The 18,990-nt window shown below is 60.0% G+C and overlaps 1 protein-coding gene across 16 annotated transcripts; it reads right to left on the bottom strand.

Moving 5' to 3' along the window:
- Positions 1 to 342: 342 nt before the first annotated feature.
- MLXIPL (MLX interacting protein like) lies at positions 343 to 18,783 on the bottom strand. 16 transcript variants are annotated; one of them, XM_044390168.3, is made up of 17 exons: positions 18,409 to 18,771; positions 14,469 to 14,575; positions 10,442 to 10,524; positions 10,175 to 10,264; positions 9,833 to 9,877; positions 9,118 to 9,319; positions 8,911 to 8,991; positions 5,461 to 5,630; positions 3,647 to 4,277; positions 3,319 to 3,386; positions 3,094 to 3,244; positions 2,822 to 2,937; positions 2,611 to 2,730; positions 2,297 to 2,424; positions 2,065 to 2,188; positions 1,400 to 1,529; positions 343 to 1,106 (listed from the first exon to the last, which is right to left on the bottom strand). In XM_044390168.3, the coding sequence occupies exons 1-17, from the start codon at positions 18,699 to 18,701 to the stop codon at positions 988 to 990; spliced, it is 2,658 nt and encodes an 885-aa protein (XP_044246103.3). In that variant the 5' UTR covers positions 18,702 to 18,771; the 3' UTR covers positions 343 to 987. The 16 variants fall into 16 exon arrangements, with proteins under 16 accessions (XP_044246103.3, XP_044246104.3, XP_026371792.3 ...); XM_044390169.3 differs by having other exon boundaries at positions 3,094 to 3,241; XM_026516007.4 differs by having other exon boundaries at positions 3,647 to 4,187.
- Positions 18,784 to 18,990: the final 207 nt, after the last annotated feature.

Raw genomic sequence — 18,990 nt, 5'->3', positions numbered from 1 at the left:
TCGGCTCTGCCCTCTTCCAACTTGGAAGGTGGTAAGGCTTTCTGAACCTTTTCCTGGCCATGGAGAGAGGAATTGCAGGATGAGTGTCCGTCCTCTCTCACAGGATGACAGCCACAGCCTAAAACTGGCCTCCCTGCTTCTGTCCTTGCCCCACTGTGGCCTGTTCTCGGCTCTGCACCCAGAGGGATCCTGTTAAGAACTTACATCTGACCTTGTCCCACCCCTATTCAAAACCTTCCAGTGGCTTCCAGCTCAGAGGAAAAGCTAAGGTTCTTTCAAGTCCACCTCCCACTGCCAACTGCCTCTCTCTCCATCCCAGAGTGAGACACACTGACAGTCGCCAACAGTTTTTGGTTTTATTGGCAAGAATTCTTTACAAAATCCACACACACGCATCTACATGCACACAAGGTGCCTGCCCCTGGTTTGGCTACCCCCCTGCCCTGCTCTCTCTTGGGAAAGACCTTTCTGGCCTCACCCCGGGATGCCATCCTGCAGCACCCCACCCCCCACTGGGCGACCAGCGAAGGAGCAGAGAGTGGGAACCTCCTTTTCTGCCTCTCTGCTGAGAAACAGAGGCCTGTGTCCTATCGGGGTGGGAGTGGGGAGCAGGTAGGAGGGGGCCGGGAAACAGGATCGTTCCCCTGAGTTGCCAGCTTTGGCCCCAAGTGTCACAGCTGCTAAGGCCTTGGGATCGTCATCTGGTTGAAGCTTCTCCAGCCCCATTTTGCAGACTGGAAAATGGAGGTCCAAAGAAAGAGCACGAGTCCCCCAGGTCACAGTGTTCGTTGCTGGTGGGGCAGTGACTGGAACGTAGCTCTTCCTGGCTTTCAGGAGGTGGAAGAGATTTGGGTCCTGCTAGACCTTCAGGAAAGAGGACAGCCAGAGCCTGGGGCAGGAAGGGAGTGCCCGGAAGTTGTCCCTGGAGCCCACACCCAGGGAAAGCAGCCCCAGGGCAGCTGAGTGAGCGGCGGTGTCTGGCCAGCACTATAGAGGCTTGCCAAGGGTGCCCTCTGTGACTGCCCGTGTGGCTTGCTCAGGTATACAGCCTGGGTCTGTCAGGATACTGGTAGATGTGCTCAACTGGCGGAGGGAGTTCAAGACCGCTGGAGAAAGAGAATGAGAGAATGAGAGAGACAGACAGGGAGAGATACCTCCTGGGGTCCAGGCCCTTCCTCTGGATGCTGAAGACAAGGGTTGAGGGAGAGATACTAGCTGGCAAGACTGTCAGCCCCTCCCAGGACCTCTGTCTGCAGGTGTCCTGGAGGCTGGAGGACCCTCCAGGGTACATGGCGGGATGGCCAAAACTCTAGGCTACTTTGAAGGCAGGCTAGACCTGCGGTCTGAGTGGCGTGGACATTCCTGGACATTCTGGTGGGCAGGCGGGTGGCTCACGTACTTGGCCGGAGAGCGGGCAGGGAGCAGTACTGGTCCAGCCAAGCCAGGGAGGTCTGGCGGAGGCTCTGCAAGCTTGCCGTGGACACCATCCCATTGAAGGACTCGAACAGAGGCCGAATGAGGACGCTGAACTGGGCCCAGGTCAAGGAGCAGGCCTGTTGATCAGCCAGTAACCCTCCCCCAGCTCACGTGTAGCCCTGACATCTGGCCCAAACCCCGAGGAAAGGCCTGGCCACCGTGGCACCTTGAACTTGGAGGCCCCCTGCTGCAGCCGCCCTCCCATCCTGCCATGGCCTGCCCGGCCCCTCTGTGCCCATCTTCTGGGCTGCGCTATCCCCCATCCTTGAGCTTCCTGCCCCAGCTCAGCCAGGAGCTTGACCAGGTAAGGGAGTGAGAGATTCCACATCTTCTTCAGGACCCACGCCACTCAGACTCGAGGTTCTCCCAAACTCCCCTTGGTATGCTCTGCAGGCAGGGCTGTGCTCCCCTTTCCCAGGGGCTCCTCCCTCAGTTTCTGCTCCCAGCGAATCATGGGGCACTCCTGCCCCCAGGATGCTGAAGGACTAGAAGGAGGGGGCAGAACTTGAGTCCCTTCCCCTGGGCACAGCTCGGAGCGCCAGCCTGGCCTGTAAGCCCCCCCCCCCCCCACCGGCTGAGGGAGGATACCACCCAGAACTTCCAATTGTGCAGTGTCCGGGTGCGGACGTAGTCGTCAAACATGTCTCGCATCTGGTCGAAACGCTGGTGTGTGATGGGCACCCCAGTAGCAGGCAGCTGCTGCTGGCACAGGCTGGGGGCAGGGGGCCGGTCAGGGCTGGGGAGTCGGGCGGCATGTCCCGGCACCCCCGCGCCCCCATGACCCCCCCATACCCCCCACGCCCGCAGGCCCCCCGCCTACTTAATGGCAGCGTTGAGCTCCTCGATCTGGTCCCGTAGCTGCTGGGCCTCCTCCTGCATGGCCGCCCGCTCCTGCTGCAGCATGGCGATGTACTCGGCCGTCTTCTGCAGCGTGGTCGCTTTGCTCACCTGCAGGCATCACCAGGGTGGGCTCAGGTGCTGGAGGTGGTCCCACTCTGGGGCCCACTGAGGCACTGGGTGGGAGGAGGAAACTGGGTGTCCAGAGGGTCCTGGGATTTGGTCTTGGGTGGGGGCGGGGGGCGACGACGAAGGAGCCCTGCGGTTCTGGGGTGCCAGCCCGGGCTGGGGGCTCACCTTGAGGCTGGGCTGGGCGCTGAGTGTGCTCACCAGCCCGTGCAGGGTGTCAAACCCCAGTTTAATGTTGAAGCGCCGCTTCTGCTCCGCAGAGATGTGCGTGATGCGCCGGTTCTCCGTCTTGGGGGGCAGACAGTGGGGTGAGCCTAGGAAGGAGCATGGAAGGGCCTAGGGGTAGCAAACAGATCTTGGGGTGAGGGAAAGGTGCCACCTTGTTGTTGTCTGGACGGCCCCGGCTTAGGATGGGTTGAGGGGGAGAGACGCAGACACTCAGAGTCCCTGGGCTCCGCATGGAGATGAGCTCCCCAGACAGCCGCCGCTCACCACCTGTGGCAGGGACAGACAGACCCACAGACAGACCGACACAGAGGAGAGGGTCCCATTGCCCTGTCCCTCTCATCCTGGCCTCAGATGTAGCCCCCCCTTCTTCCTTCCCCTTTCTCCATCCCCTGGAGTCCCCCAAGCCCCGCAAGCCCTCTTTACCGCTGTGCGCCGGGGGCGAGAGCCGCTCCGCTTTGGGGACAATCAGGGGCCTGGGAGGGGCCAGTGTGGCGGGACCTGGAGGTGGCCGGGGCGGTGTGGGGGCCGGGGTCGGGGGTAGGAAGGTGCAGGAGAATTCAGGGGCCGTCTCCTGCTGGGGTGGAGAAGGGCGGAGAGTTGGAGTGAAGCCCTGGGCCCACCCTCACCTCCCAGTGCCCGCCATCTTACCGGGGACCCTGAGGGCCGGAGGAGGGTGCTGGACACAAGTGGTGGTTCCAGGGTCTGCTCGGGCTTGGCTGTACACGGGCAGAAGTGTGAGGGCCACTGGGGCCAGCCTCAACCCCGTCATCTCCCAAGACCCCATCCCTCCCCTCCAAAGAAGCCCACTCCTCTTTCAGGTTCAGGGCCCACATCCCTAATTCCTCACCACCTCCCACCCCCTCCCAGCTGAGCCTGAGTCTGCCCCTTAAACCTTCGCCCTCTGCTCCCACAGGACCCCCACTTCCACATTTGATCCCTGTCTTCCCCTCTGTGGACCCGGTTCTTCCCATCTCACCTGCTGTGAGCAGCTGCGTGAGGCAGGGGTTGCTGCCCCCTGCAGTGGCAGTGGGGTTGGCAGGGGCCAAGGTCGGGGGGCTGGGCTTCCGCCCTCTAGGGGATGGGGTGGGGGGCCTGCCTCTGGGCCGCATGCCTTGGGGCACTGTGAAGTGGGGCCCAAACGGGGGCTCCAGATACCCTGAGGGCAGAAGGTCTATGGGGAAGGGGGCAGGGGCCGGGCCTGGACCAGGCTGTGGGGTGGGAGGGAAGGCAGTGGGAGCAGGCAGTGGGGACACTCCTGGGGCCGGAGGGACAGTGGAGAAGGGAAATCTGGGAGAGAAGAGAGGTTCTTCCTGCAGCAAAGCAGGGGGAGGACCCATGGGAGGGAAGGCGGGTGGGGGGCAGGGCTCTAGGCCAGGCCCCTTGGCAAGGGCAGGGTATTGGAGGAGGGGTGGGGGGACTGGCGGGGGTGGGAGCTTGGGCTTGGGGTCTTCAGGAAGGAGGAAATCAGAGTTCAGGAAGGCACTGGAGTCCAGGGGGCCAGGGCAGCTGTTCCGGGCCTGGTTGGGGGACAGACAGAGCAGGGGAGAGAGCTGGTCTTTGCAGCCACCCCGGCAACCTCTTGCCCTGGCTGGGCTCTGGACTGGGCACTGGGAGAGATAGGAGAAACAGTCCCTGCTGTCCGGTGTGCCCCACACACACCAAGGGAAATTGTAATCTAATGAGGGGAGGGAGTGGAACACATGTATGCACAAATCAGGCCTGAGAAAGAGCATCAATCTTCCTGCCCATCTTTCATTTCCAGATAATTACTCCATCCAGCCACCAATCCATGCACTAACCCACCCATCGTCCATTCACCTATTTTTCCTCTCACCTGCAAGCTAACTCATCTACCTGTCTCTCCACCAGCCCACCAGGTATTAGCCCATTCACCAATCTATCCAACCGTCTCTATTTCATTCATCCGTCAACCCATCCATAATCCCCCCACCTCGCCACCATCTGTTCAATGACCCTCCACTTCTCCAGCCACCAGTCTATTCATCGACCCCCCAAACTGTCCATCTACAAATCCATCCACCAGCCCATCCATTCAACCAACCACTCACCTACCCATATTGACACCAGCCCGTGTAAGCATCCACCCTCATCTACAGCCCATCCTCTGCTCACCAACACACCCACCCCTCTACACACTCACTCCCTGGCTCACGTGCTTGAACTGTGCTAGGTAAGCCTGAGCGAGGCTTCACTCTTCCAGCGAGGAGCTCACTGCCTAGTTGGAGAGAGACCTCTCAATGGTGAACTACAAGAGTGCCTGATCAGTCTGATGATAGAAGGAGAAGGCGTCTGACCGAGCAGCAGCGAGGAGACCTCCAAATGGAGCCTGTGGGTTCCTGATCCAAAATGGCAGCTTCACCGTGTCCTGAACACTCACACTGAGCTTTCTGTCTCCGTGTGCTCTTTTGTGCTTCCCCTCCCATCTGGCTTGCCCTCTTCCAGTCTCTTCCTCTGTCCAAATCCAACCCATTCACTAAGCCCAGAACATCCCGTCTTCCAGGAAGCCTTCCATAAGCAACCCGGTCCTCAGTGGTGCTCCCCCCCGCCCCGCCACTGTCTTTAGCCTCCCCTCTACAACCACCTGGTCCAGTTCTGCTTCACAAGGGTCCTTCCTCCTGAGCCGAATTGCTCCCTCTCAGGCGACAGAGATGGGGTCTCTCTCCCCCTCCAGTCCCTCTCAGTCGACCAAGCACAGGACTGGGCACTCAGGAAGTACCTTAGCTCCTGAACATGGAGGCAGGGCTGAGTGGAGTGGGGGTGGGAGCTCACCTGCAGGCGGTTATGCCCTGAGAGGTGGGTCACACCCGACGAGGCAGGGGGCACCTCTGAGCCCAAGATCCCACCGCTGAAGAAAGGGTCAGCCATGGGGCCAAAGCTGGGGGGCTCCGGGAAGTGTGAAGGCGTGGGTGTCGGTGGGGGACGGTAGCTGGTGAAGAAATCTGTAATTCAGACATACAAGGCGATAGAAGTTAGGGATAAGGCCAGGCGTGGCTGGAAGCAGTGGGAGGAGAGTGGGCCTCGTGCCCTGTCCCCAGGCTGGGCTGGCCTGGCTGGCAATGAGGTGGGGGGAGGCGGGGGGGGGGCTTCCACAGGAGATTGTGAAATTGGGAGAGTTTCTGTCTCACTCAGGGGAAGCAGCAACAGAGGTTTGGGTGGGATGGGCCTGCATGCAGGACAGGAGAGGCTCTGTGGGGGTGTGAGTAGGACCCCGGGAAATAGTCCTCCCACTGAGCCTCACACTTGGCTCATGGGGTCCCCTTCCCCGTCCCAGGCCTGGCCACTCCCCTCTCTGACTCCTGTTACCATCTCTGCTGGAGCCATAGAAAGGGGCAGGGTAATAGAGAATGCCAGGGAGGGAAAGGAGTGGGGTACAAGGGGTGGAGGTCTGCGATAGGGAAGAGCCCCAGGGTGACGGGAGTTCAAGGGGTGAGCTAGAGGTGAGAGGGGTCAGGAAGTCAGTGGGTCTGGGATAAATTGGTTTGTTGGAAGGTTAAATGGGGCCTCCAAAGTAGAGCCCGCGAGTGGGGTGAAGGGCTAAGGGGGTCATAGCAGGGGTCAGAGGGTGGGCTCAGAGTGGGGGCAGGAGTGGGGGGGGCCTGCAAAGTCTGGAAGAGCTGGCGGGGAGGGGGCAGCCAGATTGTCTGAGGTGCGGGTTGTGTAAGCCCCAAGCTATTCTGGTTTTGGGAAGCAGCTGCCTGTGGCCTAACCACATCCCGGGCCTGGACGCCGCCCGCCCACCCGCTCCCTTCCGGGCACCTTTCTCTGACCCTGACCAGCCTTTGGTCTGAACCAGCTCCCAAGGCCTCCTGGTCTGGCCCGACCCAGCCCCTCTGGCCTTGGATGGGCGCTGGCTCCCCAGCCAGGGTCGCTGGTCAGGCCTCCCTCCTTGAAGGAGACCCAGGAGTGGGACAGACAAGCCCTCAGCAAGCCTGGAGCCTATGGGGGTTAAACTTCATATGTGCATCTTATGGGACTCTGGTGGCCATGTGTCGTTGGCCGGCTGTCACTCTGCGGGTGTGAGCGTGTGGCCTCCTGCAGGCTCCATCTCTGGGTGTGTGCCCTGGTGTCTGTAGCTCTGTCTGAGCCCGTGTGTGCCTGCCTTGATGTGAGGCGCGCCGCATGCGCACGTTGGCTCTGTGCCCGTGTGTGTGTGTGTCTCTGTGTGTGTGCGCGCGTGCTTATCATGTGTCTTTCCTTGACCACCTGATCAGAAAGGGTCATCTTGTCCTACTGTTTCTCTTTAACTGGGGGACTGCGTGGCAGGGGGTGAGTGGTCACTGATCTTCTATTTCCCCAACCCCCAGAGACTGTGGGCCTCATTACTAGCCCCCTTGAGGCCTAGGCTCTAGAACCAGCTATGTATGGGTCCTGCTCCCTGCTTACTGCTGCTGCCTCCTCCCCAGAGCTCTGAAGGGCTCATGGGGTACCGAGACCAGTCACCACCAACCCCCAGCCATAGCTTGCCCTCAACTGTCCCTTCCCCCTTGAGAGAAGTTGCTTCGTAGCCCTAGCCGGCCACCCAGGGAGCCCTAGACCGCCCCAGCTCCGGTCCCCCCATTGACCTACGTCCCCTCTCTGAGACCCTCCCCTGCTCCAAGCCCTCTCCCCTTCCTTGAACGTTCCTCCCCAAGCCCCCTTCCTCCATAGAGTTCTGGCCTCCTCACTGGGTTTCCACTCAAGTGAGGAGCTCTGGGGGACAATCAAGGCAGCAGCCCTGGTGGCCTGGATGCTCCCGGCCCTCCCTGTACGTGGAGTGCTAGAAGGGGCCACACTAGCCACCTCCTCTGCATGACCCACATCCCCTCCCTTTGATTGCCCATGCCCACCCCCACCCAGCAGCCACCCTGGATTGAGAGAAGTGACCTCCTAGCCCCAGATTTGGCCCAGAGTCCGGGCTGGAGGTGGTTTCCTACCTGTGGTGGGGGTACGTGTGCCCAGACAGGACCGCTGCCCTCCCAGACTGGTCTGCTCTCTGGGCACTGCCATCCACACTTCTGCCCCCACGGCCCCCACCCTGCCAAGGGCTGAGGCAGGGGTGGGGGTGGTTCCTCATTCCCTAGTTCCCGCCCCACCTCTTGACTGACAGGCCCAGGACCCTGTGGGGAAGAAGTGGAGGGGTCATCGGGACTAAGCCTTTATTCCAGAAACCCCCTTCCTACCCCCTGGGCCTTGGCTGAGACAAGCCAAGCCTCTATGGCTACCTGACCCCTAGCAGGGCTCCAGAGTCCCCTGAACGTATGACTACCGGGAAGTCTCCAGAATCTACAGCTAAGTAAAGGAAGCAATGTCGGGCAGAGCCTATTGTGAAAACAAAAAGGGACATTTGTCCACAGGTGCTCATGCAGACACGGGTATCTCCAGGAGGACACAAGAAACCAGTGACCTAGCAGCCCTGGGGTCAGGAGAGAGAGGCACAGAAACACATTACTAAAAAAAAAATAAATAAAATAAATAAATAAATAAATAACTTTACAAGACAAAATGCCTGGGATTTTCTTAAAAATGACGTAGGAAGGAGAAGTGGGTGAGGCCTCCATGAAACCAGACCAGTCAAGGGTTGATACATATAGAAGTCGGTGATGGTTACAGGAGGGTTCAGTGAACCACTCTCTCTCTACCTGTGTGTATGTTTGGAATATTCTTTTTTATTTATTTAAAGATTTTATTTGTTTATTTATTTGAGAGAGAGAGAGAGCACGAGTGGGGGAGAGGCAGAGGGAGAAGGAGAAGCAGAATCCCCGCTGAGCAGGGAGCCCAGTGACTCAGGGTTCCATCCCAGGACCCCGAGATCATGACCTGAGCCAGAGGCAGACACTTAACCGACTGAGGCACCCAGGCGCCCCTGGAATGTTCTTTAATAGTTTTTAAAGGGAATTATGTAAATAATAAACGGGCCCAAACGAATCAAAGTCCCTTTCTTTCCTGAGATTCCCAACATCCACTATTTCCTGGGAGCTGGCAGAGCCTGTAGCTTCCATGCCCCTGGGCCCCAGCGCCTGCCCAGGTGCTCAGTCTGAGCCTGCTCTCACCTGAGGTCACAGCAATTGCATCCCGAGTCTGGACAAAGGGAGACCAGGAAGGGCCGTCAGAAATCTCTTAGACCATCCGTCCTCCCAGAGGGGCCTGGGACCGGCCTGAGGGCTGGTGGTCATCTGGCGTGACTTTCCTCACACTGGCCGGGCCAGTCCACACACACCCCAGCAGGGGGCGCTGCCTCACCTGAGATCTCCATGAAGTCGTCCAGGCTGGGCTGAAGAGGCGTCAGGTCTGGCTGGATCATGTCAGCATTGCCCACGTAGGCTGGAGGGGGGCAGGGGTTGCGTCAGGAGCGCCAGGAGGGGTGGAGTGGGGGCCGCCCCACCCCGGCCACCCTCCCTTGGCTGCCCCGCTTCTCGCAGGCCTCCCTTTTCAGGTGCAGGCCCTTACCGTCCTCAGGGGGCAGCTGTAGGGGCGCAGAGCTGGGCTGCGTCATGGTGAAGAGCGTGTCGGAGATGTCGGACAAAAAGCAATCGAGGTCCAGCAGCTGCCGCCCGCCGGGCTCCTCCTCTGGGCCCCCAAGCAGCACGGGCACCACGCTGGAGAAGAGCTGCTCGCACCATCGCTCTGGTGGCTGCCAACCCCCTTCCGCCTAGGGAGACAGAGCCTTCAGCAGCCACGAGAGGGACACCGGGGTCTTCCACTGCCCCTCGCCTTTCCGTTTGGCCCCAGCCTGGGAGATGAAGTGATGAGCAGGCCTGAAGCCTCTGTGTGCACGGCCGTCCTCACCTTTCCCTGGAGGACCAGTTTCTATGGTCACCCCATTGCTCTCTAACAACTGCCCCCAACAGAAAGAGCTGGATGGCCTCTTATCTGCTGAACAGATAAGGGTCCCCTTCCTGCCTCCTATACTTTTTCCTGCCCGGAACCCCAGTTCTTAGGGACTTCTGTTCCCCCATGCCTCCCAGCACTTGCTGGGCTAACCAGAGGTTGGAGGGGTCTTCCCACCTCTGCGCTCAAACGCTCCCCTTCCTCCGGGGAGAAGGGCTCCATCAATGAGAGGATGGCAGCCACACCCACTGCCCTCGTGACCCCCCTCCCCGGCCACTTCCTTATCCACCAAGAGGGAAGCTGTCAGTTCTCTGGGTCCCGGGAGCACACCCACCTGCTTTGGGGTCAGGAGATCCCCTTCCCTGCTGGATTTACGGAGCTGCAGGAACACACAGAGGTGGACACTGGATCGCTTGTCCCTCTTGCATCACTGCCCGCCAAGGCCTCCCCTACTCACAAGCTCCCCCGGACCAAAGGCAGCCCCATTTCCCCTCAGGAGCTCCTGCGCGCTGGGAGGTAAGGAGGCGGCGAGGAGACTCGGGGCCACACGGTGGCGCTGTCAGCCTGGGTCTTAATGGGAGGCGGGGTCGGGGGGCGTCGAGGGGAGTCTCGCCCGGGCTCTTCCAAGAGAGGCAGTAGTCCGCAGCCCCCCGGACCCCCTCCCCCCACCACTGACCCGCTTCTTGTAGTAGATACGCCACTTGTGGTACTCGCGCATCACCACCTCGATGCGCCGCTTCCAGTAATTGCCCTCCAGGACGACGGCCTGGGGAGGGCCAAGGAGGGGGCTCCGTGAGACGGCTGGCACTGACCCCACCCCTCCCAATCCCCGTCTGGGCCAGCCCCTCCTGCCCCGCGCTAGGAGACACCCCTTCGGAGGGGCCGGGCTCGGCAGGGAGGCAGGCAGGAGGCAGGCAGGCGGGAGGTCCCGCGGCTCAGCTACCTCTGGTTTCCGGTGCTCGTCAGCCTCAGGCCCCTGCAGGGGGGTCACGAAGCCACACACGGGGCTCTTCCTCCGCTCCACATCTGAGAGAAGGGGGCCAGGTCAGCGGGGTACCCGGCTCTTTCACCTCCCACCCCAAGGGGACTGGGACTCAAATGCCACACTATGAAATCCTGCTTGGCTTCCGACGCTTAGATAAGTGCCACCTCCTCCAGGAAGCCTTCCTGCCTGCTCTAGACCTCCCAGAGCCCCCTCTTTTAGGGGACCCTACGAAAGGAACCTCCTATACCTCCTGCACCTCCCTTGGGAGCCCAGGAGGTGTGCAGGCAACACTCGCTGAATGGAATTGTGGGACCACAGGAAGTGAGCTGCTCCAAGAAGGTCAGACTGGCAGGCCAGGGCCTGGAGCCCTTGGTCTCCTGCCTCAGGCTCCTTGGCTCTGCCCAGTCCGATGTCAGAGAACCACCCTTGTCCCTTCAAGCCACCGAGCTGAGCGCTTTTCCCACCACCTCCACTCCCTTCCCTATCTCCAATTCAAACTCTCTCTCCCCAGGCTCCTTCTTTGGGGCCCATAAACACATTTCAGGCTCCCCTTTACCTCCCAAACTTTCCCTTTCTTTGCTACCCTAACAAGCTAATCTTCTTCCCTTTCACCCCTTTGCTTTGCCCCCAGTTCTGGAAGCATTGTCATCAGCATCCCCACTCCATGCCTCCTGGGTTCCTCTTTACTTCCTGTGACTCAGCTCCTGTCCCCACTGCCCAGCCAAGGTGCTTACCTGCCCTGGACCCATCCTCCTGGACCTCAGTGCAGAGCACCCCCTCCTCCCTTGGCCAGGGAGCCTTCCCTTGGTTCTCCTGCCTCCTTGACTATTTTCACTGGCCCTTCTGCAACGTGTGCCTCCAAATCTCCCTCATCTTGCCCCTTTCCAGCTGCAGAGATTTTCCAGTTGCCCATAGAATCTCTGTCAGGATGTCCCCAAACTTGGGGGGCGGGGAATTAAAAAAAAAAAAAAAAGGATGTCCTAAAACTTGACACTCTCAGATGTTCAGAATCGTCCCTCCCAAGCCTGTGCCTCCTCTGGACAGCCAACACTGCCTCCCAGTCACAGAAACTGCCCATCGACCCTCAGCATTCCTATCTAACCATGGCCTAATCATCTCCCTCCTGTCTCACTCCCGAGGATGTGTGGCATTTCTGCCACTGTCCCCTCCCCTCCATATTCTGTCACCAGCCCCCTCTCCCAGGTCTGGTGACCTCCTTCATAAGCCCTACCTTGAAGCCAAACAGCTTCCTCCCACCACAGCCCACCACCCTCTGGTTTTACTCTACACGGAATGCCTTCCCCTTCCTTCCTCTGCCTCACCCACACCTGCCCACCCATCAGGAGAGCCCAGGGCAGTCCCTCTTCTAGGAAGCCTTCCCTCCTCTGAAGTCCCACAGTCTTATCTGCCTGGCTCTCCACTTGGCCTTGGCCATTTCTCTGCATGCTGGCCTCCCCGTGGGGAGTAAAAGTGGGAGCTGTGGCCCTTTAGCCTCAAATCCCTGAATCTGGCACAGAGCTTGGCACACAGTAGGGCTTCTGAACCCTGGGACACCCACACAGTGACTTTCCCTGCCTCAGCCCTCAGCAAACTTCCTCTGGGACAATTAACAGATGAGGGGGACCACCCGAACATGAAAGTATCGGGACCTTCAGCTTCATTTACAAAGTTCTGTGCTAAAGGACAGTCTCCAAAATGATCCCCATGGGATTAGGGGAGGGGTTTGTCCTGGTGGCTGAGCGTGGCTGGGAACACAAAGGGATGGGCCCCTGGGTGTCTGGACTCCCAGGGGGTGAGAGCAAGGAGGGTCTCAAAGAGTAGCTGCTCTGGGTTCCCAGATGAGGACATGAGCACCAGGATCCCCAGGGGGTCAGGTCTGAGCAGGCCTGGCTGGTCCTTCCCTCCCCCACCCCAGGGACCCTGTGCTCTAGACAGAAGAGCAGGGACCATGCGGCTTCTGGGGCTGGGGCAGGCTTTATTTAACACTGATAAGCTCATCCATTCAGGAAGCCACCTAGCCCCTTGCACCTGTGCTGGGACAGATGCTGGGACAGGGAAGCTGCAGGTCAATCAGAGCACTCACGGCTTAGTTGGAGAGATAAGAAAAGCGCACACATAACATGAGCTCATGCAAGGCGGGGATCCCACCCACGAGAGGGGCACAGTAGTCTGGGAACTCAGAGGACACCAGGATGATCTGGGGGTGTGACAAAGGAGGAGATCTTGGAGTCCAGGAGCCTGCAGAGGGGTGTCAAGTACAAGTAGGATGAGCCAGGCAGCCCTCCAGCTGTCCCCACCCCTCGCCCTTTCCCGAAGCCCACCTTCAAACCCTCAGAGCTCAGGCAGAAGGGGCGTGCCTTGTGCTGCCGCTATTATCACGATAATATTATCGCCTGCGCGGAGCCCTTGTGTGTGTCAGGACTATGCTGAGATACGAATGATCTCACTGAAAACTCACAGCAAATCTCAGAGCAGGACCTTCTGTTATTCCCATTCTACAGACGAGCTATCCTCAGCTAGGGAGGCTAGGGACTTTCCCAAGGTCACACAACTTTGGGGGGGCATCCTAGAACTTGACTCAAACCCCTCTCTGACACAGAACCTGGGGTGCTTCCAGCAACTCGGGCAATAGCCAGAGACCAGGGTCTGCCTGTCAGGGTGAGGACCCTGGGGGGGCATCAGAAATTTCTTCTCCAGAGAGAAATGTTTGCATCCCATCCAGCTTTGTGGGGGAAGGGTAGAGAGTGTGGGGTGGTGGGGGCAGTGGCAGTGACTCCCTCTGGCCTATCAGCTTCCTGGTTAGGGTAGGGCCCAGTCCTACGTGTTCTCAGGTGAGCCATCCTACGTGTTCTCAGGTGAGGACTGGAAGCCAGCCAGCTGGGAGCAGTGAAAGGAGCACTGGGCTCAGAGCAGGAGAGCCCTGGACTTCCAGCCAGTCACAGCTCTGTTCCTTTTATGCTCCATGACCCTGAATAAGTTACCGGCCTGGGCCTTACTTGCTCATCCATAAAATGGGGGTAATAATTCCTATCTGCCAGGGTTGCCAGGAAGCCTCAAATAAGATGGTTTATGAAGTACTGGGCACCCGAGATAAACAGAAACCAGAAAACCCTCCCTCCCTCTGCTTGGATGGAATCCAGGGGACCAGGACAGAGAATACTGAGTATGTTCCCTCCTGGGCTGTGTGTTCCCAGCTCAGGGTAGCCTTTGATCCTGTAGTAGGACTTCGCTGCGCTGGACAAGGTCCCAACCCAGGGCCGACTGGTCTGAGGCTGCTCAGTTTGCCATGGTGGGTGGGTGGGTCTCGAATCCCCGAATGAACGACTGTGACCTTCTCAAGGGCATATCAGATTCAACCATCATTTATTTAGCACCAGCTTTGCGCCGGGCCCATTCATACTTGTTATCCCCAGGCCAACCAGGAAAAGGAGGACTGTGGCCTTATTTTGTAGGTGAGGAAACAGATTCAGAGAGGTTAGTCACACAGCCTGTGGTCACACAGCCAGCCAGGGCAGAGACTGGGTAGGAAAGCATCTCTGGGCAAGTCCCAAGTCTGCAGCCCCCTCCACTCTACCACATGGCCTCTCCCCAGGGTCCATGGGGGCACCTGCTGGGGTTAAGAACTTCAGTAAAGTCTGGGGGAGACCCAGCCCAGCAAGATCCTTATTTTCCCCATTCATGACATGATGCCACTGGCCCGGACAGCTTCTAGCACCTCTTTCCACCTGGCATTTGAGGCACTGACTAGGCTGATGGAATGCAGGAAGAGCCTTGAACTGCCCTCCAAGTCTCTGCCCATGTTAGGACTTTTAAGGGGTGGCCCTTGCTGTGCCTAGAGTCCCCATAGAGAGCATGCTTTGGGACGAGTTCCCTGAGACCCTCTGGGGGTCAGATGTTGGTGCTGGCCCCTAAGGGCCGCAGGGGGTTTCCTGGGTGTCCCCCACCTGCAGCCCCCCTGCTGGTGAGGCCCATGGTGCCCACTCACACTGGATGTACCAGGCCCTCCAGATGGCGTTGTTGAGACGGATCTTGTCCCGGCAAAGCAGCTTGAGGCCTTTGAAATTCTTCCACTTGGGAGACACCAGCTTGCCACTGTCAAAGGGAGAGGGCTGGGTCAGGGGGGTGGGCAAAGGGAAGCTGGGGGGGAGGGGGGACGGATGCTCCTGCAGGCCTGGCTCCCTGCTCTTGCCATTCACTGGGTATTCATTCACACTGGGCCACCTGAGGGTCTCCTCCCCAACCCCGAAAATCCTGCACCTCCTTCTTACCTGCCTCAAATTCCTACCCTGAGAGTCAAACCTTCAAAATAGGTCCCTGCTGGGGGCCCTCATGTTCTCTGGCAGGAGCTGCTCATTAACCTACCGCCAGGACTAAAGCCAGGGCTGAAACCTGTTTGTCAGCTCCGTCCTCAGGACAATAATGCCCATGGCCTCACAGACATCTGTCGGTAGGCCCGCTAGGGAGGGTTCTCAGACCCATTTCTTAACAGAAGAAAACTGAGCGTCAGGAAGGTGAAGGGACACTCCCAAGGTCACATGGTGGAGATTCACTCAGGCCCGGTGGCTTTCTCTCCACCGGTCTCACTGGCCCCCTTCAGCCTCCAGGGGATGGGGAAGGTGTGCCTGGGTGGGGGAGGGAGTCCCTTCTCCAGAAGTGGCCTCCAAGCAGCCAGCCGCTGCCTTTTTACTGCCCTTCTGGCATCTGCCCACTCCGGAATCCCAGGATGGCGATCTGGGCTGAGCTGGAAGGTGTGCCCCTTCTCAGGGGTATGTGCAAGACAATGGCCGTCAGTCTCCAAAGGATGACAGCTGGGATGGGGGAGTGGTGGGCGGTGGGGAGGCAGCACCCTGATCCCGACCCCTAACCCTGATCCTAATCCTAGCGGTCAATCAGATCCACGAGATGGAGGAGTCCTACGCAGGTGAGGAGCTTGGCTCTCAAAGTCGGGATGTGTTAGACACAGGCCAAGTCCACCACCCCTAAGGAGCTGACCTAGGAGGTCAAGATGCTCAGGGTCTAGACCCCCACTGGTCCCTCCCTTCTCCCTCCCTCCACCTGGTCCACAAGCCAGGGCTGTATACCAGTCCTGTCTGGCCCACCTTCTCCAACCCTTGCTCACATGAGAGGCTAAGGCCCCAAGGCTTCGTTTTTCAGAACCCCAGGCCTGCTTTCTTCTGAGGCTTCTCCCTCATCTTGGGGGTAAGGGGTGGGTGGGTGACAATCTGACTCCTACAGCCCCTTAGGTGCATGGATCACTGGGTCCCCTCTCCTCTCTGGTCTCCAAGCTCCTATGTTTGTTTTGGGGTAGGGAGTGGGGAGGACTGCCACCCCAGGGTACCACAGGCCTCATTACCCAAATAGAGTACATAGCCCATGCCTGCTGGCTGGCCCCCTCCCTCCTAAGTTAGACAAACACCATCTGTCTAGTAGGGAGACATGGATGGGGGTACACTGATACTTCCCGGGCCAGCTTCTTCTGTGGCACCTGGGGGGGGGGGGACTCTTGAGTTTGTTGCCCCCGCCTGTATCCCAGCAACCTCCCAGCCCACTCTGATCACCCAGTGCCCCACGCCCAGCCTGCCTGCCCTCCCACCATTTCCCAGCCGAGGCTCTGATGTGTGTGGCCAAGGCGGTGTTCGGGGAAATGAGACAGTGACAACATCCAAGCCCAGGAGGAAAGCAGTTTGTTTATGCTGGGCCTGTTGGCTGGGATGGGAGGCAAGGGGCCCAGCCTGGAGGAAAAAGCCTGGCACCAGGGTTTAAGGCTTCTTATGACCCATAGAAAGTCTGAGAATCTCGGGGATGGGTCGGAGAAAACCTAAGACTCTTAGTTCAGCCCGACCGACCCCCCTCCCCCTACCCCATCCCCAATCTACCTTATAGGAATTTCCCGAGAGTCTCTCTGAGAAGGTCCTCCTTGCTCTCTCCCGGAGGCCATGCTTTCCATAGCTAGCCAGCTCTGACCCTGAACGAGTGTTTTCTTGGAACTTCCAGAACCTGTCTCTCTGGGCCTTCCACCCACAGAACCGTGTACTCTGGGCCTCCTCCTAGGAGGGAAGTCCTCCCTCTGTCCACACCGCCCTGCTGAGGATGAAAGCTGGCCAGGCAGCCACAGGCTGTCCTCCCGGTCAAACACCTCTGGACCCCTTGCCTTGCTGTCCTTTCCCATCCGGTCACTCTCTCGGGTCACCCTGGCTTTCCCAATACTGTCCCTTCCAGGGGACCCCTATATTTAGGGGTATTCAAGGGCTAAAACACTGTCCCAGTCTGAACCTCAGATTTTTCCTCTAGCGAAGTGGGGGTAGCCAAAGTGTCCTCTAGAACTGAGCCACCTCCATCCCTGGTGCTTGGGTCCCCACAGAGATGGAATATTCTGGGTGTTTCCGGAGAAAGCACAGTCCTCTCCTCCCCAGCTCCCTGGTCACATCAGATTCTAGTCAGCCTCTTAGTGGGGGCAGTTCTTGGAGTGTGCTCTGGCCCCAACCTTGTCCCTTGCCCCCTGAACCTCCCCTTTTGGCCACCCATGGTTTGGGGTTGGATGGGATGTGGTATAAAGCAGGGAGCTAAAGTTGGGAGCAGGTGAGAAATGGGGCGCCCTGGGAGAGCCTGGGGAGGAGGGGTGCCCACATCCGGTGTACCAAGACCTTAAATGCCCTCTCCCAGTCGGTCCCGTGATGTCCCAGGAGGCGGGGGAAGGGAAGAAAGGGACGGGAATTTGAACTTTCCACATCGGGTCCGGCGTCCTGGACGATCAGGTTGCAACATGACCTGGGCCCGGGGCCAGAGCATATGGGCCAAGGTTACATCGCCTCCAGCCAATGGGGTCTCGGCTGGGCTGCCGCGGTTGGGGGTGGGCAACACCCCCGCAATCCCCACCCGGGCTCCTGGTCAGAGCCTGAAGGGCCGGTCCGTATCCAGCGGTTCTCAGAAGGGGAGGAGGCGCCGCAGAGGAAGAGGAATATTTGCACAGAGAAAAGATCAAGGCCGGCCGATCCCCCTTTCACCTCTACGGTTTTCAGTTGATAATTTATCCTGGCCCCTCCGCTCCTGGGAACTTTGCTCCAGGGCACTGGGCCAGAACCCGGGTTCGCGCCCTCCCCTGGGACACAGGCGTGGAGCTGGGGCGGGGCGCGGTCCGCGCTCTCTGCGAGGCGCCGAGCAGGGGTCCCAGGCAGGGTTAGGCTCTCAGCCTCGCGCGGCAGCCGGGGTAGGCTAGCCCAGGCCTCCCGGGCACCAACCCCCACGCGGCGTGCAGCACCCCCTGCCGGGCGACCGCTGGAGAACTCTGCCAGCTGCGCCCCCTCTGGGTCCCCCCGGGGCACCCTTCTCCCGCCCCCCTCGATCTAGCAGGTCAAGAACAGGTGTCTCGGCCACTGGGGAGTGCAGGGTGGACGAGAGACTGGGTTTCGGTCTACGCTGGCTATGAGTCCTGACGATCATGGGCGTGAGGAGTGTCGCCAGGGTGCTGGAATGGAGTGGGTCTGGGCCGGGGGTGCTGGGGAGGGAGCGGAGAGCTGAGGTGGTCTGGTGGGGTGGCCCCCAGAGTGGAGGGTGTGGACGGCTTAGGGTCCTGGGGCGCGAAGGATGCCCTGGCATTTCTTTGGGGGCAGAAGAGTCGGGACGGAGAGAGGGGCCCGCGGTGGGCCTATGGCGGTCAAGGTGGAGGGCAGGCGGTCCGAGCCCTGGGGAGGGAGTGAGGGTGGTGAGCAACGGGAACCTGGAGGTGCGCACTCCAGGCGGAGGCCGGTGGGCTGGGCCCGGGCCGGTGGACTCTGAGGGCCGGGGCAGAGGGGTGTCCAGGATGTGGTCGGAGTGTCCGAGAGCAGCCGGGGACCAAAGTTTGGGGCCGGGTCGGGTGTCCGGGGCCCCAGCGCATGGTCCCGCCACGGAGGGCCGAGGCTGTCGGGCCCCGGAGCCGCCCTCACCTGTAGGCCAGGCTCATGCACTCGAAGAGGCGGGTGAGTGTGGGGTCGATGCTGCGCGGCCCGAAGTCTGCGGGCCCCATGGGCCCCTCCTGGTCGCGCCGCCGGGTCAGCGAGTCGCTGTGCGGCGACGACACCATGAAGTGACCGCTGTGGATGACCTGCGAGCGGAGCAGCCCGCCCGCGCTGCGCCGGGTACTCGGGTCCTCCGAGTCTGTGTCTGAGTCCGAGTCTTGGCTGGGGACGACCCGCGGGCCGTGCAAGCCCGCGGCCAGACCCACCAACGCCCCGGCCATGGCTTTCGTCGCCGCTGCCTCGCCCGGGCTCCGAGAAGCCGCCGGCGCCGCTAGCGAGGCCCGACTGGCCTCATTAGCATGACCCCGCCCCTCCACCGCAATAGGTCGTCCGAGGGGCGGCGCCTCCGGAGCGGGCGGGGTGGGGCTTAAATTAGCATAATCAAGGTGCTAAATGTTAGCGTCCGGATCCCCGAGCTGCTTGCGGGTCTGGAGTTTGGAAGAGGGAGGGGTCCTTATCTCCCCTCCCGCCTTTCCTTTTGTGGTGACCCTCCTTCGCCCGAAAGGGGTC

Source organism: Ursus arctos, unplaced genomic scaffold (assembly GCF_023065955.2).
Source record: "Ursus arctos isolate Adak ecotype North America unplaced genomic scaffold, UrsArc2.0 scaffold_2, whole genome shotgun sequence".
Lineage (NCBI taxonomy): Eukaryota > Metazoa > Chordata > Mammalia > Carnivora > Ursidae > Ursus > Ursus arctos.
This window is presented reverse-complemented; position numbering and strand designations above follow the sequence as displayed.